Raw genomic sequence first — 26,773 nt, forward strand, 5'->3', positions numbered from 1 at the left:
TGGATGACAGTTTTTCGTTGGGTTCAGGAAGTTCTGGGTGTTTCGGCGGTGGTTCTACTTGGCTTCCTGGTTCTTGGCCACCTTCCTCCTGGGAACAAACGCCATCTCGATCAAGGGCTGCTGCTCGTTGGGGTGCAAGGACAGGTCATTGTTTTTCGGGATGTGGTGGAGACCTTTGCCTTTTAGAGTCTGGACGCTGCATCTTCGGAGGAGGGAGACCAGGATGGCCTTCATCATGACCATGGCGATGAACTTCCCAACGCAACCCCGGGGACCAAACCCGAAGGGTTGGAAGTAGCGGTGGGGGACCTGCGCAAAAGCCAAAGCGGATTTCATTTCAGAGGGTCGCCATGCAATATGGGTCAGGTGGAGACACTCGATCATACCCTCTTTCATTGTGTAAGGTTTGCAAAAATCAGAATGTCACAATCTGCACTTATCCCATTTCTGTATAACAATTTAACTGATGCTCTTAAGATACCTATGCTTTTGAACAACATGGATCCCACAGTGTGTGAGAATGTAGCAAAATTTCTGCTAACAATAACAGACGTAAGTCTAGATGAATACCAACCAATGTCTATGTATTATGACCACATATAGCCAGCAGTAATTTTGCTAGCTTCTGTCAGTATCCGATGACGTTTAAGTGAGTTAACTTAGCTGAAGGAATGTCCTATAGTTACAGAAGGACCATGTATATATTTTAGTATTTAGTATTTTAGTACCAGTGTCTATAATTGTGAGCAATAATGGGCAAATTTTGTATGCTGATTTTGTATGTTTATTTTATGCCAATAAAGGCTTGTGACTGACAGAGGGTCGCCATGTTGGTCTCTGGCCAAGCAGCTTGATTCAAGTCCAGCCACACATAGGTGTCAAACTCGCGGCCCTCCAGATGTTATGGACTACAGATCCCATCATCCCCTGCCAGCATGATGCTGGCAGGGGATGATGGAAACTGTAGTCTATAACATCTGGAGGGCTGCGAGTTTGACACCTGTGCCTTAAGAGACCAACATGTGTTTACACAATCTGGCTGTTTTTAATGTATTGATTGATTGCTGCTGAGTTTTAATGGTTTAACTTTTATGCTGTATTATTTGCTGTCGGGAACAGCCGTGTTGGGAGCCGCCTTGAGCCCTTCGGGGATGAGGTGGCCTACAAATTTAATAAATAAATAAATAAATAAATATAACAACGACAACGACAACAACAACAACAACAACTTGATGTTCAGGGGATAAGCTTTGGATAGTCAAAGCTTCCCCCCCCACATCAGGCATGAGTCTTTTGATTTCTGCTAAGCCAAAGCAATACGCACAAGATGTCAAGTATAATAATCTCTTCTCTCATTCTGACCATTGTGATCTCATTACAACCCTTTCCAGGTAATTAAAACAAGGCTCCTTAATCAAGAGCAACAACGTTTACTGCGTCAAGCAAGAACAACATGCTCCCATTTATACCTTGGTATTACCTCAGAGGTTGGCAAGATGGCTGCATACTTATTGCAGCTTTCCGATCCTAGGCATCGATGGGCCTTTACCAGAGCCTGATGTACCGTATATACTCGTGAATAAGTCGACTTTTCCAGCACATTTTTAATGCTGAAAAAGCTCCCCTCGACTTATATTCGGATCATTAAAAATGTTTGTGTGTTTTTACTTTGCTGGCCAGCAGGGGGCGCAGTTTTTATGCTAGCAGCACCAAAATTTCAGGGTACCCTCAGACGAGACTCCTGATGATACCAGCCAATTTGGTAAACTTTGGTTCTGGGGGTCCAAAGTTATGGACCCCCAAAGGAGGTGCCCCCATTCTCCATTGTTTTCAATGGGAGCTAATAGTAGATGGGGCTACCCTTTTGAGGGCCCATAACTTTGGACCCTCTGAACCAAACTTCACCAAACATGGCTGGTCTCATCAGGAGAGTCTCTTTATGATACCAGGCATGTTTGGTAAAGTTTGGTTTGGGACCCCCAAAGGAGGTGCCCCCATTTTCCATTGTTTTCAATGGGAGCTAATAGTAGATGGGGCACCCCTTTTGGGGGTCCATAACTTTGGACCCTTTGAACCAAACTTCACCAAACGTGGCTGCTATCATCAAGAGAACCTCTTTATGATACCAGCCAGGTTTGGTGAAGTTTGGGATCAGGGTATCCAAAGTTATGGACCCCCAAAAGGGGTGCCCCATGCCCCATTGTTTACAATGGAAGCCAATAGTAGATTTTCCATATCTGATAATATCCCTCTTAAAATCTAAGTTGGGCTACATTTGGACATACAGATGATGATGAGGAATCCAGCTCTGAAGGATTTTAACTCTTGTGTTTTTCCTTGGTTGCTTATGGAGCTAAGGTTTTTGTACTTTTAAGTTGTTGTTGATAACATATTGTTCTTGTTGACCCTCTTTTCCACTTACAAAGCTAGTTTACTGTTTTTCTTTGAAATACATATCCAAAAACATTTAACCTACTGATGCCTCAATTTATGTAATTTTATTGGTATCTATTTTTATTTTTGAAACTTACCAGTAGCTGCTGCATTTCCCACCCTTGACTTATACGCGAGTCAATAAGTTTTCCCAGTTTTTTGTGGTAAAATTAGGGGCCTCGACTTATATGCAGGTCGACTTATACATGAGTATATACGGGTAATGTTTTTCCTCCAGCTCTACTACAGGGCCGGTTTGGTAATTCCCCTTTATCTGCTAGAGCAGTGATGGCGAACCTTTTCGAGACCGAGTGCCCAAATTGCAACCCAAAACCCACTTATTTATCGCAAAGTGCCAACACGGCAATTTAACTTGAATACTGAGGTTTTAGTTTAGAAAAAAACATTTCTAGGCGTGCGTTACTCAGGAGTAAGCTTGGTGGTCGTCGGTGACTTTGCTTTGAAGCAACCGTGCAACTCTTCCAATGGGTGAATCACGACCCTAGGAGGGTTTACCCAGAAGCAAGCCCCATTGCCAGCAACCAAGCTTACTCCCAGGTAAAGGATTGTGCTTTAGTTCTTTGAATGAAAATCAGTGGGATTTAACGGCGCTTAACAGGATCATCTACACTGCTTCCCCAAAACTAGGTCTTAGGTTTAATGCTAATAATCGAGCCCAGCGGCCCAGGCCAGCCTAGATGTGTATGGGGGGGGGGGGGGGCAACTCTGTTTGCCCGTGCCCACAGAGAGGGCTCTGAGTGCCACCTCTGGCACCTGCGCCGTAGGTTCTGAGTGCCACCACTGGTTTATACCTAACTGCTCTCCAAAAGCAAGCATTGTAAAACTACTGAATAGTAACGATCCTTTGGCGTTGGGGAACGCAGCTCAGTCTCTATTGCAGGTTTTGATGGTAAGAGATATCTAACCTATTATGTCCTAATCAGTTTGCAAAAATCTGCTGAGATTTTTGTCTTTTCACATTTTATGCCTAGTAAAGGTTTTTTGTACTTCGTACAACCCTTCCCAGTCATTATAGGTGTGTGTACCAATAGCCTACCTACCCTGTTTCCTTAAAAATAAGACCTACCCCGAAAATAAGTCCTAGCAAGATTTTTTGGGATTTTTGGAGGATGATTGAAATATAAGCCCTACTCCAAAAATAAGCCCTAGTTACAGATTCCCCAGCGCAGCTGATCTGGTCACATGGGGGATGTGTGTGCGCAAAATCATGGAAAAAAATAAGATATCCCCTGAAAATAAGCCCTAACCAGAGGTGGGATCCAGCAGGTTCTCACAGGTTCCCAAGAGGAGGTTACTAATTATTTGTGTGTGCCAAGAGGGGGTTACTAATGGGTGATTTTGCCACGTGATTTTTGCCTTAGTTACGCCCCTCCTCTCAGCAGTAGTGCGCAGAACTTGAAGCAGTCTGTGCACCAGCGTGCGTGGCAGCCTGTGCTTGCGTGCATTCGTTTCCCACCCAAGGACCGGCGCAGCGGCTGCGTCCTTGCCACAGCCCCGCCCCATTGGCGCTACGCCACAGTTTGAATCCCACCACCATGGGAACCTGTTACTAAAATGTTTGGATCCCACCACTGGCCCTAACGCATCTTTTGGAGCAAAAATTAATATAAGACCCTGCCTTATTTTCGGGGAAACACAGTAGTGAATGCAAATTCTCTTGATTCATATGACCACCCTGTTTTGTGAACAGGGGTAGGATGTATATTTACCATGAATGGATAGAGTGAACACAGTTGTTCAGGACTGATTTCTCATCTTGAAGTGTGGGCCCTTAAGCAGTATTTTTTTTCCGACGTATGTGCGAACAACTTACGTTTTTCTCAAAATTTTCAAGGGTGAATTCATTCGGCTTGGGGAAGAACTCGAGTTTATGCATGCGTCCGATGTTCAAAATGATGTTGGTTCCTTTCTTCACAGGATAGCCGTCGATCACGTCATCCCGCAAGGCTCTGCGCATGACCAGGTCCACCACGGGCTGGTATCGCATGCTTTCGTGAATGAAATTCTCCACCACTTTGAGCTTCGGCATGTCTTCACTCTGGACGTCCCGGTCACCTTTAGGGCGGAAGGAAGACAAAGAGGTTGGTCTCTGGTTTCTAGTGGCGTACCTAGGCAAACTGGAGCCCTGGGCAAAACCTGAGTTTGATGCCCCCCCACATGGGCAGCCACCCTCCCCCACCATGACCAAACCACAAATTTTTTTCCACCAGGTCGTTTCAAAGTCACCATCACATTATAGAACATGCCCTAACTCACAAATCTGAACACAGCAGAAATTTTTTTTGAAAACATTGTCAAAATGCTTTCAAAATAGTAATAATAACCTTTATTAGGCATTGAGAGAATAAAAGAAATAAAGAAAACAAGGATTTGCAGGAAGGGAGTGGATTTAAAAGGAAAATCTGGGGAAATGCCTGCTGTCAGGGGGTGCCTGCTGTCGGGGTGAGGAATTATTAAGATAGCTTGGCACCAAAAGGTACAGAGTATCTTTGCATGAGATCCTACTCCATGATACCACCGCAGGAATTTTACGGTGAAGTTTTGGATCAGGGGGGGTCAAAGTTATCGACCCTCCGAAGAGTGTACCCCCATCTCCTATTAGCTCCCCATTTGGAAACAATGGGGGATGAGGCACTCCCTTTGGGAGTCCATAACTTTGGACTCCCTGAACCAAACCTCACCAAACCTGGGTGATATCATCTGGATAGTCTCCCGAAAAATCCCTGAAATTTTGGTGCTGCTAGCCTAAAAACCGCGCCCTCTGCAGGCCAAAAATCCCACAGACGAACCTGCAGTTTTTGTGCCCCCCACAAGGCGGCGCCCAGGGCAACTGCCCACTTTGCCCAATGGGAGGAACGCCTCTGCTGGTTTCTTATATCCCTTGGGAGGTAAGAGCTGGAAGGAAATGGCCATTTGTAGTTGCCGTTTTGGAGCTCTTGTTTTAATGCTAACCCTTTTCAAGTTTTGCTTTCGAATTCTGACATGGAGAGATTAAAAAGTACAAAAGATCTGGGCCAGAAGCGAGGCTGGTAAGTCATTCTTTCTTTCTTTAACAATTCAAAGACCCAGCCATCTTGGACAGAGCCAATCATCCAAATATGTGAGAAGTAACGTCAAACTGGAGTTGATTTGTGGTGACCCTGCAGAATTTTGAGGGCAGGAGACTAACAGAAGTTGCTCGCCGCTGCCTTCCTCTGAATAGCAACCCTAAACCTGGCTTCATAAGTAAAATTAAAATAGTTTATTATTTACGAATACAATCTTTATTTGAATGCAACACAGATCTGCGTATTGGTTCTCTGTGATTATTAGCTGATTGGTTCTGGTGGGTTTTCCGGGCTGTGCGGCCGTGGTCTGGTGGCTCTTGTTCCTAACATTTTGCCTGCATCTGTGGCTGGCATCTTACTATGTCAGACTGCACAGGGAGGCAATTGAAATTCACAAACACCAGGACAATTTCAATAAGAAAGAAGAAACTTTAAAAATTAGCAAAGCCTGGCTCCCAGTGCTTAAAAAATGCACTGATAACCCCACCCACAATACAATGCACTCAACCACACCTTTGCATAGCACGTTCCACCCAAACACTTAACGATTGGTTCCCCACCCTGGGACATGGACAATATACCACACTGAACTTTTCCTTCTCACTTAGACACTGTGTGAAACAGACTTTTCTCTGCGATACACCTCTGAAGATGCCAGCCACAGATGCAGGTGAAACATTAGGAACAAGATCCACCAGACCACTGCCACACAGCCCGGAAAACCCACCAGAACCAGTTGAATCCGGCCGTGAAAGCCTTCGACAATACATATTAGCTGATTGTTTAAGACAGTGATGGCGAACCTTTTCGAGACTGAGTGCCCAAATTGCAACCCCAAACCCACTTATTTATCACAAAGTGCCAACACGGCAATTTGAGGTTTTAGTTTAGAAAAACGGTTGGCTCCGTGACACTCGTTACTCAGGAGGAAGCTTAGTGAAGCAACCATGCAACGCTTCAAATGGGTGAGTCACGATCCTAGAAGGGTTTACTCAGAAGCAAGCCCCATTGCCAGCAATTGAGCTTACTCCCAGGTAAAGGATCATGCCCAGGCCAGCCTAGATGTGTGTATGTGGGTGTGGGTGTGATTTTCTACCCCCCTCCCAAATGATGAACTCTGTGCGCAAGTGCCCACAGAGAGGGCTCTGAGTGCCACCTCTGGCACCCATGCCATAGGTTCGCCACCACTGGTTTAAGAGGACAATGTTAGCCTGGCTTTCTCAGAGAAGGTGTTATTTACGTGCGGTCGTTGAAAGGAATAACCCTGGTGCTGCTTGGGATTTTGAAAAGAGATCATTAGAATTGCTGTCCTCTTCCACAGTCAACAAACCTCTTACCTGTCACCGCCTGTATTTCTTTCACCATCGCCTCTTCCACTTGAGGGTGTTCAGCAATCAGAGCCAGCATGAAGAAGAGGGTCACCGAGAGAGTATCCGGGGCAGCTATCAGCATCTCCAAAACGCACTGATTCACGTTCTCCCCCGTTAGTTCCCCGCGGCTCTGCAGTGTGAAACAACCGTGTCTGTTGAGCTCAGCGGACAACAATATTGTCAAGTCAGGCAAAATCAACCACACGGAGACCATGTTGTGATGATGCTTTCAGACCAGGTGAAAAGTCACGGGCAGAGGTGATGGACAGAGGTGATGGTGTAGTTTCTTGGAAACTTGTCCAAATTTCTTTCTTTTCTGCACTCTTATTTGTATCGCTTATACAGCTGTATTGTGTCATTTTCTTTCTTTTCTGCACATGTTTTTCTCCCTCTAGTGGTTGCTTCGATGCTACATCCCTGTATCTCCAGATAACTCAATGCAATATAGCAGTGACGGCGAACCTTTTTGAGACCAAGTGCCCAAATTGCAACCCAAAACCCACTTATTTATCGCAAAGTGCCAACATGGCAATTTAACCTGAATACTGAGGTTTTAGTTTAGAAAAAAACAGTTGGCTCCAAGGCATGCGTTACTCAGGAGTAAGCTTGGTGAAGCAACCGTGCAACGCTTCGAATGGGTGAATCATGACCCTAGGAGGGTTTATTCAGAAGCAAGCCCCATTGCCAGCAACTGAGCTTACTCCCAGGTAAAGGATCTTGCCCAGGCTAGCCTAGATGTGTGTGTGGGGGGGTGATTTTCCACCCCCACCCCATGATGAACTCTGTGCACGTGTGCCCACAGAAAGGGCTCTGAGTGCCACCTGTGGCACCCGTGCCATAGGTTCGCCACCGCTGCAATATAGGCTCACAAGCAACAACAATAAGCGTGTGGAAAACCCCCGCATTTTGTGATTCTGAGTGACCTGGTCTCGCTTGCAAATACAGTGAACATGTTCTATGTCGCTCCTTTCCTTTTAAGCTGAATTTGTATACAGCATGTACTGTGCATGTACAGTTTGCTGCCATTTTCACGTGCCCGTGAAATGCCTTTGCCTGTCGGCGGCCTCAGCAAAATTCAACGTACAGAGCAGAACCGAAGATATAACCGAAGGACCTAGTAGTGGAAGGAACACACCTGTTTCCATTTGCAGATTGCCCGCCTCGCTCTCAAACGCCTGAAAAAAAACGTTTGTTTGTTTTGGAATCCTTGAAATGGTTCTAAATTGTATCTCAAGTGATTGGACATCTCATGTAATTTACTTTCCAAACAGCTGTCTCTGTCTCTCACCCCATCTGTCACCCATGCAAGAACAACACAAATCAACCTACAAAAGATGGCAGCGTCTTGTGTGGAGCAGAGAGCTGCCTTTCTTGGCTAGCCCGCATTCTTGCTTTGCCCGTTTTGCCTGTTCATTGACTCTTCTAACTTGGGCTCATTCCGCACATGCAGAATAATGCACTTTCAAACTGCTTTCAGTGCTCTTTGAAGCTGTGCGGAAGAGCAAAATCCACTTGCAAACAGTTGGGAAAGTGGTTTGAAAACGCATTATTTTGCGTGTGCGGAAGGGGCCTTGGACTGTAAAGTTCTGCCTGCTGATTAACATCGTCGAAGGCGCAGGTGCAAAATCAGCACATGCGTTTATGTACAGAAAAGCTCTGCAGACAAACAGCAAATCCCTTTGAAAACACTGCTTATCCGCCCCCTTAAAAGGACAGGCCAGATAAGTAGACCAGAGCAGATCTGATCCATCCGACAGGAGACATACTACTTCACTGGAAAGAAAAGAAGCTACATTGGATAGTGATCGCTTCGGTGTCTTTAGCAAGGAATTGTTCAGAACAGCTCTGGAGTATACATGAGCCCAGCAATGAACAGACAGTGAGCATGTCCCAAATGCTGTTAGTCGTAGGCAAACGCTGTTAGTCGTAGACAAACGCTGTTAGTCGTAGGCAAAATGACCCCCAAACCTGCCCATTTGAAACAGCAAGCAAATCATCCTAGTGCAGTGGTGGTGAACCTTTGGCACTCCAGATGTTGTGGACTACAATTCCCATCAGCCCCTGCCAGCCTGCTGCCAATTGGCCATGCTGGCAGGGACTGATGGGAATTGTAGTCCATAACATCTGGAGTGCCAAAGGTTCGCCACCACGGTCCTAGTGTGTGAAGATCTTGATGCAGTGGTGGGACTAACAGAAGTTGCTCGCCGCTGCCTTCCTCTGAATAGCAGCCCTAAACCTGGCTTCATAAGTAAAATTAAAATAGTTTATTATTTATGAATACAATCTTTATTTGAATGCAACACAGATCTGCGTGTTGGTTTTCTGTGATTATTAGCTGATTGGTTCTGGTGGGTTTTCCGGGCTGTGTGGCCGTGGTCTGGTGGATCTTGTTCCTAACCAGCCACAGATGCAGGCATCTTTCTATGTCAGACTGCACAGGGAGGCAACTGAAATTCACAAACACCAGGACAATTTCAATAAGAAAGACCTTGATGCAGTGGTGGGATTCAGCCGGTTCGCACCACTTCGGCAGAACCGGTTGTTAAAATGCTGCTTGTACACAAGCAGTTGTTAAAGTATTTGAATCCCACCGCTGCCTTGATGTCTTGAGTTTCTGGAGAAACAGTCAATAAGAACATGATAGCTTTGAGTTTGGATTTTTTAAAGAGAAAGAACGATCAAATCACCCCTATAAGGAACAGAAAACTGAACCAAAACAGCGCGCGACCGAATCCTGGAATGAATTTTAGAAGACTGCCTACTTTAACGGAAAGTCCGGCAGGGCAAAATCAGAGGTGGGATCCAGCAGGTTCTCACAGGTTCCCGAGAGTAGGTTACTAATTATTTGTGTGTGCCGAGAGGGGGTTACTAATTGGTGATTTTGCCACGTGATTTTTGCCTTCATTACGCCCCTCCTCTCAGCAGTAGTGCGCAGAACTTGAAGCAGTCTAGCAGGAGGTGCACCGGCGTGCATGGCAGCCTACGCCTGCATGCATTTGTTTTTTGTCCAAGGACCTTGCCACAGCCCCGCCCAGGAATGCCCTGCCCCCGGAATGCCCGCCCATGCCCCCGTCGTGCCCCGCCCAGCCCCATTGGCGCTATGCCACAGTTTGAATCCCACCACCATGGGAACCTGTTACTAAATTTTTTGGATCCCACCACTGGGCAAAATGTAGGCAAAACAATAATGCACAAGCAATAAAAGCATGGAATGAGGGAAATCGGCTCATTGCTAGTTTGCAAAGGGAAAAATAGGAACCAATGGACCTATCGAGTCAATGGGACTTTATCCCCACCCCCCAAGTAAGGGAAGAACGGCACGTGGTGTGTTCTAGGGCATGTCCCGTTCGGATAAAATTACCTGTGCAAAAATCAGCTGCGATGCAAAGTCCATGTGGTCCTCCAGTTTCTCAACAGTGGAAAGCTTTTGTCGTTTCTGCTCAATTAAGATTTCGATGGCTTCTTTCAAGTCCTTCCTGTAACAGAAAGGGACAGTTCACCGTTAAAGGCGCTGGAAGCGCTGGAAGAGGCCCAGACAACTCACTCACTTAAAAGGTCTTCGAATGGGAAGGAATTTACAGCTACGGATGCTTGAAGAAGGAGAAGAAGAAGAAGAAGAAGAAGAAGCAGAAGGAGAAGAAGGAGAAGAAGGAGATGAAGAAGAAGAATGAGATGAAGAAGAAGAAGAAGGAGAAGAAGGAGGAGGAGGAGGAGGAGATGAAGAAGAAGAAGGAGAAAAAGAAGGAGAAGAAGAAGGAGGAGGAGGAGGAGATGAAGAAGAAGAAGGAGAAAAAGAAGAAGAAGGAGGAGGAGGAGGGAGATGAAGAAGAAGAAGGAGAAGAAGAAGAAGAAGGAGGAGGAGGAAGAGGAGGAGGAGGAGATGAAGAAGAAGAAGGAGGAGATGAAGAAGGAGGAGGAGATGAAGGAGGAGGAGGAGATGAAGAAGAAGGAGGAGAAGAAGAAGGAGGAGATGAAGAAGAAGAAGAAGAAGGAGAAGGAGATGATGAAGAAGAAGGAGATGAAGAAGAAGAAGAAGGAGAAGAAGAAGAAGAAGGAGAAGAAAAAAGGAGATGAAGAAGAAGAAGAAGAGGAGGAAGAGAAGAGTAGTAGTAGTTGTTTGGATTTATATCCCCCTTTTCTCTCCTCTAGGAGACTCAAAGGGGCTCACAATCTCCTTGCCCTTCCCCCCCTCACAACAAACACCCTGTAAGGTAGGTGGGGCTGAGAGAGCTCCAAGGAACTGTGACTAGCCCAAGGTCACCCAGCTGGCATGTGTGGGAGTGCACAAGCTAATCTGAATTCCCCAGATAAGCCTCCACAGCTCAAGCGGCAGAGCGGGGAATCAAACCCGGTTCCTCCAGATTAGAGTGCACTTGCTCTTAATTCCTACGCCACTGCTGCTCCTTGAACATCTGTTCCACCATTCCTATCCATACACACACCTGGAAAGGACTATATTTTGAAGTGCTGATTGCACGGATTCTGTTCTGTCTCTGGGCTTTTATAGCCGCTGTATTTTTAAACAGGCCACGCAAACGACTTTTTCTCCCTATCCCCCAAAACTAGAACTGAAGGGTATCCCACGAAGCTGACGGGCAGTAGATTCAGGATGGACGAAAGGAAATTATTTCTTTCTACTGCGAGTGATTAAAATGTGGAATTCACTGGCAGAGAATGCAGCAATGGCCAGAGGCACAGAGAGCTTTTTAAAAGGGATTGGAATGTTCGCGGAGGGCAGATCTACCAGCAGCAGTGCGCCATAATGAGGAAAGGAAACTTCCACATTTAGAGGCAACAAACTTCTGATTACAAGAGATGGGTGGAAACATAAGAAAGAAGAGATTTATACCCGCCTTTCCCTCCTATAAGGAGGCTCAGAGGGGCTTACAAACGCCTTTCCTTTCCTCGCCCCACAACAGGAATCTTGTGAGGTAGGTAGGGCTGAGAGAGTTCTGGACGAACTGTGACTAGCCCAGCAGGAATGTAGGAGTGAGGGAACAAATCCAGTTCACCAGATAAGAGCCTGCTGCTCACGAGGAGGAGTGGGCAGTCAAAGCAACGTGTGATTGGTGTTTGGAATATGCTGCCACAGGAGGTGGTGATGGCCACTAACCTGGATAGCTTTAAAAAGGGCTTGGACAGATTTATGAAGGACAAGTCGATCTATGGCTCCCAATCTTGATCCTCCTTGATCTGAGACTGCAAATGCCTTAGCAGACCAGGTGCTCGGGAGCAGCAGCAGCAGCAGCAGCAGAAGGCCATCGCTTTCACCTCCTGCATGTGAGCTCCCAAAGGCACCTGGTGGGCCACTGCGAGTAGCTGAGTGCTGGACTAGATGGACTCTGGTCTGATCCAGCAGGCTCTTTCTTATGTTCTTATGTTCAAATTAGAGTCCACCTGCTTTTAACCACTGCACCACAGCCCTGGCCGCTGTGCCCTGTTGTTGGACCTCCAGCTGGCCGCTGTGTGAGACAGGATGGTGGACTAGATGGGCCAGTGGTCTGAACCAGCCAGGCTCTTGTGTTCTCCAGGACAGCACTAGTATATATGAACCTCTCCTGTCCTGGAGGCAAAAGGTAGAGCTTGTATTTTCCCTTTTGCAGAGTTCTTTTGGGAAGGGAAGTCTAGGAGGTTATGTTCTTATGTTCTTATGTTCTTAGGTCTTCAGAACAACTTGTTGATTTACCAACATGCAAGGCATCAAAAGCAGAGAGGCAAGTGCCAACATGAAGGATCAAAGAAAGGGCCCAGAGGCCAGCACAGAGGTCGGCGGGACCAGCCACGAATCCACATATATCCAGCAACTCTATGCTCTGTGGCCAAATGCAAATGTGGCTTCTTCTCAGCCTTCTTGGATCACCCTCAGCCGCGGGGAAAGACCTTCCCTTTGGAAACAGCACAACTCACAACAGACCGCCCCGTCGTTGCTACTTACACAGACTTCTCGTATTTCTTGTACAGCCACGAAATCTTAAAGAAGATATCGGGTTTCAGCAGGAGGGCTTGCCAAGCGTCGAAGTAGTTTTGGATTTTAAGCACGATGGCGTTTTCTGAAATCACAAAGCAGAGACGTAAACAGGACCCACGCCATGCTTTGTGTCGAGTCAGGGCTAATTCCAAGAGCCAGTGCGGCCTAGTGGTTAGAGCGCTGGGCTACAATGGAAGAGATGTAAGTGTTGGTCAGTCACTTGCTCTCTCAGCCAGATTACGGTGTCAAGCCAAACACCCTTTCTCCACCCCGCCCCCCATTGCCAAAGGTTTAAAAGTAGCACAGTTATTTAGAAGTGGGGGGAAAGGGCTCTGCACATGCCCAGAGGCACCATCAGCATTTCCTTCCATGCTCCAATGTTAGCTACCTTCCAGTAGTCTAGTGCTAGCATTCTAGGACAGGGAGATAAACTCCCACCCTCCTGTGTAATTTTGCAAATTTAAGGGGGAGAGGGAGGCATGTACCTTTAACCCTTTCCTTCCCAAACATTGTCTGTTAGTTGCGTCACATCAACATCAGTAGCCACTGGCGCCATTCCCCATGTCCCCACGCCTCGGTCTCTGCAGCTTGCCAGACCTAAATCCAGGCCCCTTCCGCACATGCCTAATAATGCACTTTTAGTCCACTTTCACAACTGTTTGCAAGTGAATTCCATTTTCTTGCAATGTTCTCAGTGGCAAGAGTGTTATAAGATACCCAATCTCCTGAACAGCTCTGATGTGCTCTTTTGTGAAACTGTTGCAAATTTTATACTGGAAATTAGTAATTTTAACTGTATTTCTTAACCTTGTATTTCTGATTATACTGGAAATTAGTATTATACTGGAAATTAGTAATTTTAACTGTATTTCTTAACCTTTTGTTTTAAAATTTTGTCCTGTTTTATATGCCAATAAAGGCTTGTGTTGTTTAAAAAAAAGTGGATTTTGCTATTCCGCACAGCTGCAAAGTGCTTTGAAAGTGGATTGAAAGTGCATTATTCTGCATGTGCGGAAGGGGCCTGGATTTAGGTCTGGCAAGCTGCAGAGACCGAGGCGTGGGGACATGGGGAACGGCGCCAGTGGCTACTGATGTTTTTGTGTGCCGCAACTAACAGACAGTGTTCGGGAAGGAAAGGGTTAAAGGTACATGCCTGGTCTCCCCCTTAAATTTGCAAAATCACACAGGAGGGTGGACAGAGTTTCTCCCACGGAGTTTATCTCCCTGTCCTAGAATACTAGACTGGACTACTGGAAGGTAGCTAACATTGGAGCATGGGAGGAAATGCTGATGGTGCCTCTGGGCATGTGCAGAGCCCTTTCCCCTCACTTCTAAATGACTGTGCTACTTTTAAACCTTTGGCAATGGGGGCAGGGTGGAGAAAGGGGGTTTGGCTCGACTCTCTCTCACGCTAGAGATGAACCACAACAGACACCGCAATATTTTCCTTCAGTGTGTTGCTGATGCCAGCATCCCTCAGTGGTTTTGTTGGATCAGTGGGCTGTTTAGTCCTGCTTAGCCAGGGAAGAGAAATCGTGCAGCCTGAAAACAAGCAAAGCTCTCTCCCACACAAACCCCGCAGAGGTGCCGCTCCAGCTTGGCAACGTGATAAAAATACTTCGGCAAAACACGACAGCTGGAGAGATGCCCGTGTGGAAATCACTAGCCGATCTGTCCGGGTGAAACTGTTTTCTCCCCTCCTTGGTTAGCTTGGGGCTGCCTCTTTATCATCTCATTTTAGCACTCCAAGTAGGGTTGCCAATCCTCCCCCCCCGCGGCCACTGGTGGGGCATAGGGGGCCAGTAGGAGGGCCAGTAGGAGGGCCAGACCCAGGTTGGGAAACTCCTGGATATTTGGGGGTGGAGCCTGCAGAAGAAGAAGAAGAAGAAGAGTTTGGATTTATATCCCCCCTTTCTCTCCTGCAGGAGACTCAAAGGGGCTTACAATCTCCTTGCCCTTCCCCCCTCACAACAAACACCCTGTGAGGTGGGTGGGGCTGAGAGAGCTCCGAGAAGCTGTGACTAGCCCAAGGTCACCCAGCTGGCGTGTGTGGGAGTGCACAGGCTAATCTGAATTCTCCAGATAAGCCTCCATAGCTCAGGCAGCAGAGCTGGGAATCAAACCCGGTTCCTCCAGATTAGATACACGAGCTCTTAACCTCCTATGCCACTGCTGCTCAGAGGATGGGGATCTCAGCGGGGGTGCAAACAATGCCCCCAGCCCACCCTCCAAAGCACCCATTTCCTCCAGAGAAGCTGATCCCTGAAGATGAACTATTATTCCATGGGATCCCCAGGTGCCACCTGGAGACTGGCATCCCTGGCTGTGACAAACTTTAAACTCTGTTGGCACACAGAACAGAATTCAGGGGTTTAGAATCAACTTTGGAAGAGATGGCTTCATTACCCTGTCTTTACCCCCCTTCATTTGCATAGAAGGAGAAGGAGGAGGAGTTTGGATTTATGCCCCGCCTTTCTCTCCTGTAAGGAGACTCAAGGTGGCTTACAAACTCCTTTCCCGTCCTCTCCCCACAACAGACACCTTGTGAGGCAGGTGGGGCTGAGAGAGTTTGTGACCAGCCCAAGGTCACCCAGCAAGAACTGTGACTAGCCCAAGGTCACCCAGCAGGAATGCAGGAGTGTGGAAACACATCTGCTTCACCAGATAAGCCTCAGCCGCTCAGGTGGGGGAGTGGGGAATCCAACCCAGTTCTCCAGATTAGAATCCACCTGCTCTTAACCACTACACCAGGCTGGCTCCTAGACATTTGAAATGGGACCACTGAGAAATATAAGGAGGGGGGAGGGGAGGAGGAAATCATAGTACCATCGAGAGGAATCCCCAGAAAAAGTCTGTTTGAAGTGTCCAGCATGATACACCTCATAAGATTCAGGGCGTCGATGTATCCCAGCTCTGTCGTCACGTCTTCTAGGCGATCCAGGTGATCTCTTGTGGAGTCAACACAAATAGCTATCATTCTCACAAGACCTGGACCGGACAGAGCTGAAATTTCACAAAGGAGAAGAAAATCCTTACAATCTATCAAATTTGATGGTAAAACCCTGGATTTTTTGGGACACAGTCGAAGGACAGATCTTTTTTTCTGGCGGCTCCTTCAGCGTGGAAAGCTCTCCCTACAGCAATTGGCCCGGCTCTGAGCCCGTTGAAGCCTTGTGCTGCTATGCAGAAAGCTTTCTGATGTGACAATGCAGATCTTTGGCTCCTTCCGCACATGCAGAATAACACACTTTCAATCCACTTTCACAACTGTTTGCAAGTGGATTTTGCTATTCCACACAGTAAAATCCAGCTGCAAAGTGCACTGAAAGTGGACTGAAAGTGCATTATTCTGCATGTGCGGAAGGGGCCATTATTGACTCCCCTGATGAAGAATTTACAGTGCAACCCTATAAGGAGTTACTCCAGTCTGGGCACCACCATTCAAGAAGGACATTGACAAGCTGGAACGGGTCCAGAGGAGGGCAACCAAATGGTCAAAGGTCTGGAATCCATGCCCTACGAGGGGAGACTTAGGGAGCTGGGGATGTTTAGTTTGGTGAAGAGAACGTTCACAAGAGAAGGTGGCCATATTTCACTATTTGAAGGGATGTCGTGTTGAAGGGAAAGCAATCTTGTTTTCTGCCGCTCCAGAGACTAGGTCAGTGATGGTGAACCTATGGCACGGGTACCAGAGGTGGCACTCAGAGCCCTCTCTGTGGGCATGCGCAAACAGAGTCCCCCCCCCCCCCACACACATCTAGGCTGGCTTGATTATTAGAATTAAATCTAAGTCCTAATTTTGGGGAAGCAGTGTAGGTAACCCTGTTAAGCGCTGTTAAACCCCACTGATTTTCATGCAAAGAACTAAAGTGCAATCCTTTACCTGGGAGCAAGCTCGGCAATAGGGCTTGCTTCTGAGTAAACCTTCCTAGGGTCATGATAAACACCCGTTGGAAGAGTTGCATGGTTGCTTCAAAGCAAAGCCACTGACTACAAAGCCAAGCCACCAAGCTTACTCCTGAGTAACGCGCGCCTTGGAGCGAACCATTTTTTCTAAACGGAAACCTCAGTATTCAGGTTAAATTGCCGTGTTGGCACTTTGCGATAAATAAGTGGGTTTTGGGTTGCAATTTGGGCACTCAGCCTCGAAAAGGTTCGCCATCACTGGACTAGGTCAAGGAGTAATGGATTCAAGATGCAAAAAAAGAGATTCCGCCTAAACATTAGGAAGAACTTCCTGATGGTCAGGGGTGTTTGACAGGGAATAGGCTGCCTCAGAGGGTAGCGGAGTCTCCTTCTTTGGAGGTTTTTAAAGGGAGGCTGGATGGCCATCTGTCAGGAGTGCTTTGATTGTGTGTTCCTGCATGGACGGGAGCTGGACTGGATGGCCCTTGGGGTCTCTTCCAACTCCATGATTCTATATAAATAAAATTAATTTGCTGCCCAGAAACTTCTGCCAGAGGTTGCTCAAACAGGAAGTGTAAGTAGCCCCATTGAAGAAGTACTTCCTGTCAGCAGGTGCTTCAAAGCGTCTTGCTGCTTGACCTGATATTGCAAATGCCTTAGCAGACCAGGTGCTCGGGAGCAGCAGCAGCAGCAGCAGAAGGCCATTGCTTTCACATCCTGCATGTGAACTCCCAAAGGCCACTGCGAGTAGCAGAGTGCTGGATTATTAGATGGACTCTGGTCTGATCCAGCAGGCTCTTTCTTATGCTCTTATGTTCTTATGACCTGACGATTGTACCATTTCCCTAATTATTATTCCAGATACCATTGCTGGAAATAGAAATAAATGCTAATGTTGGCAGTTCAGACGCTATGGGGGAAATCCTAAGCAGGTCTACTCAGAAATAACCCCCATACTATTTAGGTGGGTCTTACTCTCAAGGAAATATTCTGAGGATCGCAGCCTACGTTATTTACCTTTGGTGAAGAAGGGCCGGATTTCTTTCCAAAGAGCTGGGTTGTTGTTGAATATGATGCCGTTTTCGTGCATGCCAATACACTTCAAACCGAGCTTGCTCCCAAATCTGGAGATGTAATGGCCGTGTTTCATTACGTGGAACATGCTTGAAGATCTAGGAAGGGGAAGGAAAGGGCAGTGAATTAACAGCAGGGGCTGCGGCCATTTAATCACTTGGGGGGTGGAAAATCCACACACACACCCCTCTCCTCCCCCCCGCCCCGGATCCATAAACTGGGGAATGTTCTATAACAGGGGTCTGCAACCTGTGGCTCTCCAGATGTTCATGGACTACAAATCCCATCAGCCCCTGCCAGCATGGCCAATTGGTTGCAGATCCCTGTTCTATAATGTGATGGTGACTTTGAGATGACCTGGTGCAAAAAACACACACGTTGTTTGGTCGTGGTGGGGCAGCCACCCATTGTATTATTATTGTTATTGTGTCGTAATACTGTGTGTGTGTGTGTGTGTGTGTGTGTAAGTGTGTGTGTGTAGCTCAGATTTTGCACCAGGCCACATTCTTCTTATTTTTGATAAGGCTGTTTATTATTGTTGATGTTATGATTAACCCTATTGTATTATTATGTCTTATCGTTCTACCGGTATGCTGTGATGTTGTTCCCCGCCCTGAGCCCTTTGGGGGAGAGCGGTATACAAATTAATAATCTAATCTAATACGCCTCTGATTAATATCTTGTTTGGGGTTTGGTCTGCCCCTGTTATATTAGAAGAGATTCATCTGAATTTCCCTTAGAGGGAGCTAGAAGCTTAAACATGAGTGCCACAGTTATCCCATCAATGGTGCAGCAAAGGAAACATCAGCTAGGATGTGTTCACATTTCTTTCATGGGCTCCTTTGCTTCACATATCTTGCATTTTCCTTTCGGAGGCTACTGCCTCCCTTGACATTCAAAAGGCATCACGGTTGACCTGTCAGTGGGATAGTCCTCTGACTACCCCCTGCAGGGAATAAATCCTTCTCAGCTCAGAAAGACCAGCTGCTTCGGATTAAGAACTAGCACGTTCTACTTGTGCCGTAATATAGAACTGAAGACGCTTGATGTGATGGATCAGATCCATTTCATCCAGCATCCTGTTTCTTGCAGGGATCACAACAGGGATGCTGTGGCCCTGAGCAACAGGTGTACTGCTTTTGAACATGGAGGTTCCATTTCACCATCGTGGTAAATAATCTTTCCATGGAGCTGTTTTTCATAGATTTGTCTAATTCTGAAAAATAAACCAACTAGTCACTACTGCTATAATTAAAAGAATCAGAAAGCAGGAAACGCCGAAGACTTCTCCTGAATTTCTGGATAGCTTATGCAAGTCTGAATAAACATCACTGAATCTGATAGACCCACAGTTTGATTCAGTATAGAGCCAGTTCATGTGATTTGCTCTGAAGTCTGTTTGCAAGCAAGCACCCTATCTGAAGAAGAGTTTGGATTTAGACCCCACCTTTCTCTCCTGTAAGGAGACTCAAAAGGACTGACAAATTCCTTTCCCTCCCTCCCCCACAACAGACACCTTGGGAGGTAGGTGGGGCTGAGAGTGTTGGGAGAGAACTGTGAGTAGCCCAAGGCCACCCAGCAGGAATGTAGGAGTGCGGAAACACATCCGGTTCACCAGATAAGCCTCTGCCACTCAGGTGGAGGAGTGGGGAATCAAACCCTGTTCTCCAGGTTAGAATCCATCTGCTCTTAACCACAACACCACGCTGGCTCTCTGGAAGAGAAACTCCCAGGCCCCTTTCCGCACATGCAGAATAATGCATTTTCAACCCACTTTCACGACGGCTTGCAAGTTGATTCTGCTATTTCGCACAGTAAAATCCAGCTGCAAAGTGCATTGAAAGTGGATTGAAAGTGCATTATTCTGCATGTGCGGAAGGGGCCCTAGACAGGGGCCATGGCTCACTGGGAGAGCATTTGCTTGGCATGTGGAAAGTCCCAGGGTTCTATCCCCAGCATCTCCAGTTAATGAACCAGGTGGTGTGAAAGACCTCTACTAGACACCCTGGAGAGCCGCCGCCCATCTGAGCAGACATTACTGCTTGCGTGCAGTGGCATAGCTACCACGGGACAGGGGGGTGAGCATTGCACTGGGCGCGCGCCTGGGGGGCAGCAACAATGTATTTTTGATATTTTTAGTGTTTTTACTTTGTTGGCTGGCAGTGGGCAATCAATTCAATTCAATAAGCCTTTATTGGCATATGAAACAAAACAGTATAAGATACAGTTAAAATTATAAGATAAAACTTCACGTTGAATCATGAATTCAGTTTACAGACTTCAGCCAGGAACTTTGCCACTGTGAGACAACAGTTAAAATCATTGCAGTTTAAAAGCATAGTTACTTTATCTAGCTCTTCATAGGGTCAATAACCTGTGGTAACAAGCTGGACCTTAGATTCTGGTAAAATGGACAGTGGAGGAGAAAGTGTGGGATGGAGTCCAGCTGCCCAGGACTGCAGGGGTAAATCCTCTTACCACTCGGTAGCAGAGGTGGGATCCAGCAGGTTCTCACAGGTTCCCGAGAGTAGGTTACTAATTATTTGTGTGTGCCGAGAGGGGGTTACTAATTGGTGATTTTGCCACGTGATTTTTGCCTTAGTTACGCCCCTCCTCTCAGCAGTAGCGCGCAGAACTTGAAGCAGTCTAGCAGGAGGTGCACCGGCGTGCGTGGCAGCCTGCGCCTGCGTGCATTAGTTTCCCGCCCAAGGACCAGTGCAGCGGCTGCGTCCTTGCCACAACCCTGCCCAGGAATGCCCCATCCCCGGAATGCCCGGCCACGCCCCCTTCGTGCCCCACCCAGCCCCATTGGTGCTACGCCACAGTTTGAATCCCACCACCATGGGAACCTGTTACTAAAATTTTTGGATCCCACCACTGCTCAGTAGACCCTTGAGTCTTCCTCTATGGAGCAGGGATGGCATAATATAAAACCTAGCCAGCATGTAGGCTCTCCTATATGTGGGGTTGGTAAGCGCTGCAATATAGTAGGCTGGGTTTCCCTGTAGAAATGGAATTGCCACGTGCCTTGGCGAAGAGGATTTATTGGCCAAACTCTGCAATTGTTGGTAATCCTTTGCTAGTAGCCGCTCTTTGATGAGGGCAAATGTCTCAGTGAAGGTTAACATGTTCAAGGAGTCACTATCATAGCCCGATCTTTGCTAGGACTGTTGTGCACAGTGGGCAAAGGAAGGGAGAGGAACATGTGGGCATTCTTTGCCCGGCCCCCAAAACCCGGAACCAGCCCCATCTCCCCCGCAGGTGTTTTCCTGGTTGTGTAGATCAAAGATTTACTTGCTAATAACGAGGGTCTCTTCTCCGTTGATCCAGACTCTCATGAATTCACCGTACATCTTGTTGTAGTAGTTGCAGGCGCTGCCCACACCCATCCAAAGGAACCTCCAGTGCGACAGAAGCGGGCCGAGACCCATACAGTAGCCAGGTCCTACGAGCAGAGGAGAGGCGGAAGCAGCGTGTATTGATTAATACTGGCGGGCAGAGAAGACTCTCTGAGGCCCCTTCCGCACCTGCGGAATAATGCACTTGCAATCCACTTTCAACCCACTTCGCAGCTGGGTTTTGCTGTGCGGAATAGCCAAACCCACTTCCAACAATTGCGAAAGTGGATTGAAAGTGCATTATTCTGCAGGTGCGGAAGGGGCCCTGTACAAAAGTGTTTTACTGCTGTCAGGGGGGAGGGGTTTGAGCTGAGGTTCCCTTCCCCTTTAAGTTTGGAAGGGAATAGTCAGAATTTGCTCACCTCTGAATTGTGTTCGGTGTGATAAGGCTGCTGTTTGTATATGTTTGCTCCCTACATTGCAAGTCCCTGTGGTGGACTCTGATATTTATTTAATTGCTGCTTTGGATACTGTTGTAGGCTATTGAATGGACTCTCCCCTGCATTTTATTTCTGCGTTCCTTTCAATTGTTTCGTTTGCAAGTGGAAGCAGAACTTTCTTGTAAGGTTGCCATCCTCCAAATGGGGCCTGGACAGAGGTGGGATCCAGCAGGTTCTCACCAGTTCCCGAAAGTGGGTTACTAATTATTTGTGTGTGCCGAGAGGGGGTTACTAATTGGGTCCGCTTTCCCACCTCCACGCCCTCGCCTCCCCGAGAGGCCTACTGCCTTTTAACGTGAAGGTACCATATAGCAATTGCAACTAATAATGTAACTCCCTGAACTGGGTTAATCCCTTTCAGGTACTGCAATTCATGAATTCTCAGCCTTTCGTACCTTTTATCTCACCAGTCTCTATCAAAGAACCTGTGCGTTTCACCATTGCTGTGTTCAGATTTGTGAGTTGGGGCATTTTCTATAATGGGATGATGATTTAGAAATGACCGGGTGCAAAAATTTTTTTGGGGATCGTGGTGGGGTGGCTGCCCGTGGGGGGGGGGCATCCAACTCAGGTTTTGCCCAGGGCTCAGGTTTGCCTAGGTACGCCTCTGCCCCCTTTGCTGAGGGGGTGGGGGCTGGCGAGGGAACCTGTTACTAAAATTTTTGGATCCCACCACTGGGCCTGGAGATCTCTTGGAATTAAAACTGATCCCAACAGAGATCAGTTCCCTAGCAGAAAATTGTTGAGGAGTTGGACTCTGTGTTAAGGAGTTGGACTCTAAGGCATTATATCCATCTGAGATCTTTCCCTTCCCCAAACGCTGCTATTCCAAGGCCTTCTCTTGTTGTTTACAGAGCTGGGGAACAAAACTGCTTTCTTGGAGTATATCACACATAAACAAATAACGCGGAACACTCCCCCACCAGACACGGCAGAGTTTGAACCTCTCCTTTTGCATGGGCTTCCCTTCCCACCCCATCTAGAAGTCCTGGATGCCTCCAGGCCAGTGGTGGGATTCAGCCGGTTCGCACCACTTCTGCAGAACCGGTTGTTAAAATAGTGCTTGTAAACAAGCAGTTGTTAAATTATTTGATTCCTCCGCTCTGGAACCGGTTGTTAAATTATTTGAATCCCACCACTGCCCCAGGCATCCTTTCAATGGCTGAATGTTTCCTTGGACTGGAACGCTTTGCCTTGACCTCTGGATAGAGTGCGGTTCCAAGCGCCCGACTTGGATCAAGCCCATATGACATCAGTTCCTCACTCAGCTAACAAGTTTAGGATTGGGAATGGGGTATATTTTGTCCTTCTGTGCAAAGTGCATGGGTTGTTTGCCGGTCCCAGGGGTTCAGACAACGGCAGCAGCTCCCGTCCATTTCAAACACTGCCCTGAAGTGTAAAAAACTTCAACAGAATAGACCTTACTGGGAGAAGTTTATTTTGGATATCAGTTAAATTACAATTTTGTAGTCCCATTGCCATCCTGGTATTTCTATAGGTACAATGGGTATTGTAGTCCCATTGCCATCCTGGTATTTCTATACCAGGGGTCTGCAACCTATGGCTCTCCAGATGTTCATGGACTACAATACCCATCCTGAACTACATCATGGACTACATGTTCATGGACTACAATTCCTATCCCATCCTGGTATTCCTATAGGTACAATGGGTATTGTATGGGTATTTCTATAGGTACAATGGGTATTGTAGTCCCATTGACATCCTGGTATTTCTATACCAGGAGTCTGCAAACTATGGCTCTCCAGATATTCATGGACTACAATTCCCATCCTGGACTACATCCTGGACTACATGTTCATGGACTACAATTCCCATTCCATCCTGGTATTTCTATAGGTACAATGGGTATTGTAGTCCCATTGCCATCCTAGTATTTCTATACCAGAGGTCTGCAGCCTATGGCTCTCCAGATGTTCATGGACTACAATTCCCATCAGCCCCTGCCAGCATGGCCAATTGGGATTTGTAGTCCATGAACATCTGGAGAGCCACAGGTTGCAGACCCCTGTTCTATACAAAGCTGCCTTTATGTTTTGATCCGGTTGCATTTGATGGGATGTGAGAAACGGTGTCCAGAGAGGTTTTTTTAACACAAGGATTTAAATTGGAAAATTAATTATCTCAGCAGCAGGATGGCTTTTCCATGATTATGGAGCTATTAAGTTCTTTCTGGACCCCACCTGCAGATTTGTTACCCACCCGGGTTAACAAGTCCAAGTCTAAAGTGGTTAAAGCTCCAGTCCGGGCTAGACCTGGCCTCAAATTCCCATTCAGTCACGCGACTCACAGGGTAGCAGCCTTAGGCCAGTCACTTCTTATCAGCCTGCCCTACCTCACGGGGTTGTTGTGCAGATAAAATGAAAGGGAGAACCCTGTAGACTGCCTTGAGATCTTGGGAGCAGAGCAGGAGAAAAAAAATGTGACCAATGAGATACAGACTCAATAAAAGGTCTGGAGTCCAGGCCGTACGAGGAGAGACTCGGGGAGCTGGGGATGTTTAGTTTGGTGAAAAGGTTGAGAGGCGACACGATAGCCATGTTTAGATATTTGAAGGGATGTCGTGTTGGTGAGGGAGCAAGCTTGTTTTCCACAGCTCCAGAGACCAGGACCAGGAGTCATGGGTTCAAGGGGAAGGAAAAGAGATTCCACCTAAACATCAGGGAAGACTTCCCGAAAGTAAGGGCTGTTCAACAGTGGAATGCACTCCCTCGGAGTGTGGTGGAGTCTCCTTCTTTGGAGGCTTTCAAAGAGAGGCTGGATGGCCATCTGTCGGGAGTGCTTTAATTGTGTGTTCCTGCATTGCACGGGGTTGGACTTGATGGCCCTTGGGGGTCTCTTCCAACTCTATGATTCTACGAATCAGACAATTCTTGTGAGAGCAGCAACCCAGGAAGTCTAAAAGTAAGCTGTTACTTCTTGCACTAGCTTTACGTAGCAGGAACTTAAGCTATCACTTACAAACGTATATCCCACTGCGCTCCATGAACATCACCACATTGGAGGTTGTACACAATTCTCCCCAGACCCCACGACTTTGTCCTCATAACCCCGAGGCATTAAGTTAGGATGAGAGAGAAGGTCAATGACCCAAGGGAGGATTCGAACCTGGCTCTCCCAGAATCCTAGTTGGCTCGAGTCAGCCCCTGATTAAGGAAGCTTTGAGTCTCGAAAGCTTATGCCCTGAAAATCTCGCTGGCGGCTGCTGAACTTGAGTCTATCTCTTCTAACCCCTATGTCACAGATACACTGTAGGGCCGTAGTGGCGAACCTTTGGCATTCCAGATGTTATGGACTACAATTCCCATCAGCCCCTGCCAGCATGGCCAATTGGCCATGCTGGCGAGACAAATATTTAACAGTCCATAACATCTGAGTGCACCAAAGATTGCTCCTACTACTATGAGGGAAAAGACCAAAAGCGTGCCGGACACTGAGGGACAGCATAGTGTAGCCATGTGATCAAGGAGGGTATGAGTTAAAATGGCTGCCCTGTGATCCTGGTAGAGATGCCAACCTCCAGGTGCGTCCTGGATCCCCCAGAATTACTTCTCATCTCCAGGCCAGAGAGATCAGTCCCTCTGGAGAAAACAACTGCTTGACCTCCACATCTCGGATCTGGCATCCCTTCCCCCACATCCTCTGCCAACAGGCAGGGGGGGATCTAGCAACCCTTTGTGCTGGGGTAAAGCCCGGGTTTCAAAGAGGCCTTCAAAAGCATGGCATCCTGTCATGATTCTTTTTGAAAGCATGCATTTAGATTAGTAAGTGACAACCACTACACCCGCCCAGCTTTATCTCTTGAAGGGTTTTGTCTATCCCTATAGCTTAAGAACATAAGAACACAAGAAAGAGCCTGCTGGATCAGACCAGAGTCCATCTAGTCCAGCACTCTGCTCCTCGCAGTGGCCCACCAGGTGCCTTTGGGAGCTCACAGGCAGGAGGTGAAAGCAATGGCCTTAAGAACATAAGAACTAGCCTGCTGGATCAGACCAGAGTCCATCTAGTCCAGCACTCTGCTCCTCGCAGTGGCCCACCAGGTGCCTTTGGGAGCTCACAGGCAGATGTGAAAGCAATGGCCTTAAGAACATAAGAACTAGCCTGCTGGATCAGACCAGGAGTCCATCTAGTCCAGCACTCTGCTCCTGTATTGGCCACCAGGTGCCTTTGGGAGCTCACAGGCAGGAGGGCTAAGCAATAAGCCTTAAGAACATAAGAACTAGCCACTGGATCAGACCAGAGTCCATCTAGTCCAGCACTCTGCTCCTGCAGTGGCCCACCAGGTGCCTTTGGGAGCTCACATGCAGGAGGTGTGAAAAGCAATGGCCTTAAGAACATAGGAGACTAGCCTGCTGGATCAGACCAGAGTCCATCTGGTCCAGCTCTGTGCTCCTAGCAGTGGCCTGGAGTGCCTTTGGGAGCTCACATGCAGGAGGTGAAAGCAATGGCCTGCTGCTGCTGCTGCTGCCGAAGCAGGCACCTGGTCTGCTAAAGCGTTTGCAGTCTCTCAGATCAGGAGGGATCAAGATTGGGGGCCATAGATCGACTTCTCCTCCATCAAGCTGTCCAAGCCCCTTTTAAGCTATCCAGGTTGAGTGTGCATCACCCACCTCCTATGGCAGCATATTCCAAACACCAATCACGTATTTAAGTGAAGAAGTGTTTCCTTTTATTAGTCCTAATTCTTCCCCAGCATTTTCAATGAATGCCCCTGGTTCTAATATTGTGGGAAAGAGAAAAAATGTCTCTGTCCACATTTTCTACCATGCATCGTTTATATAGACTTCAATCCTATCCCCTCAGGCGTCTCCTCTCAAACTAAAGAGTCCCAAACGCTGCAGCCTGTCCTCATAAGGAAGGTGCTCCAAGCTTCCTAGAAGGGGAAGGGGAGGCCTCCTCGCTCACGTTTCCCAAAGCCCCCCTTCTCTCCCAGGCCGCAGGTCCGGTTACCTGGGATCAACGAGGTCTCCTCGAAATTCCACACGAGGAGAAGGAAGCCCATCAGCAGCAAGAGGGGGACCGTGGCGGTCGGCATCGTCTCGGAAACCACCTGGCTGATGTTGTAGTGGCCGGGGTTCAAGGAGTCCTCGATCAT

General features: G+C 47.5%; 1 protein-coding gene across 1 annotated transcript; it reads right to left on the reverse strand.

Annotated features, from left to right (window-relative positions):
* LOC125424557 (aromatase) lies at positions 1 to 26,773 on the reverse strand. The gene is made up of 9 exons (XM_048481895.1): positions 26,629 to 26,773; positions 21,114 to 21,264; positions 17,763 to 17,917; positions 15,666 to 15,842; positions 12,807 to 12,921; positions 10,233 to 10,347; positions 6,839 to 7,001; positions 4,268 to 4,509; positions 1 to 309 (listed from the first exon to the last, which is right to left on the reverse strand). The coding sequence occupies exons 1-9, from the start codon at positions 26,771 to 26,773 to the stop codon at positions 55 to 57; spliced, it is 1,518 nt and encodes a 505-aa protein (XP_048337852.1). The 3' UTR covers positions 1 to 54.

The sequence above is a fragment of the Sphaerodactylus townsendi genome, linkage group LG17 (genome assembly GCF_021028975.2).
Source record: "Sphaerodactylus townsendi isolate TG3544 linkage group LG17, MPM_Stown_v2.3, whole genome shotgun sequence".
Classification (NCBI taxonomy): domain Eukaryota; kingdom Metazoa; phylum Chordata; class Lepidosauria; order Squamata; family Sphaerodactylidae; genus Sphaerodactylus; species Sphaerodactylus townsendi.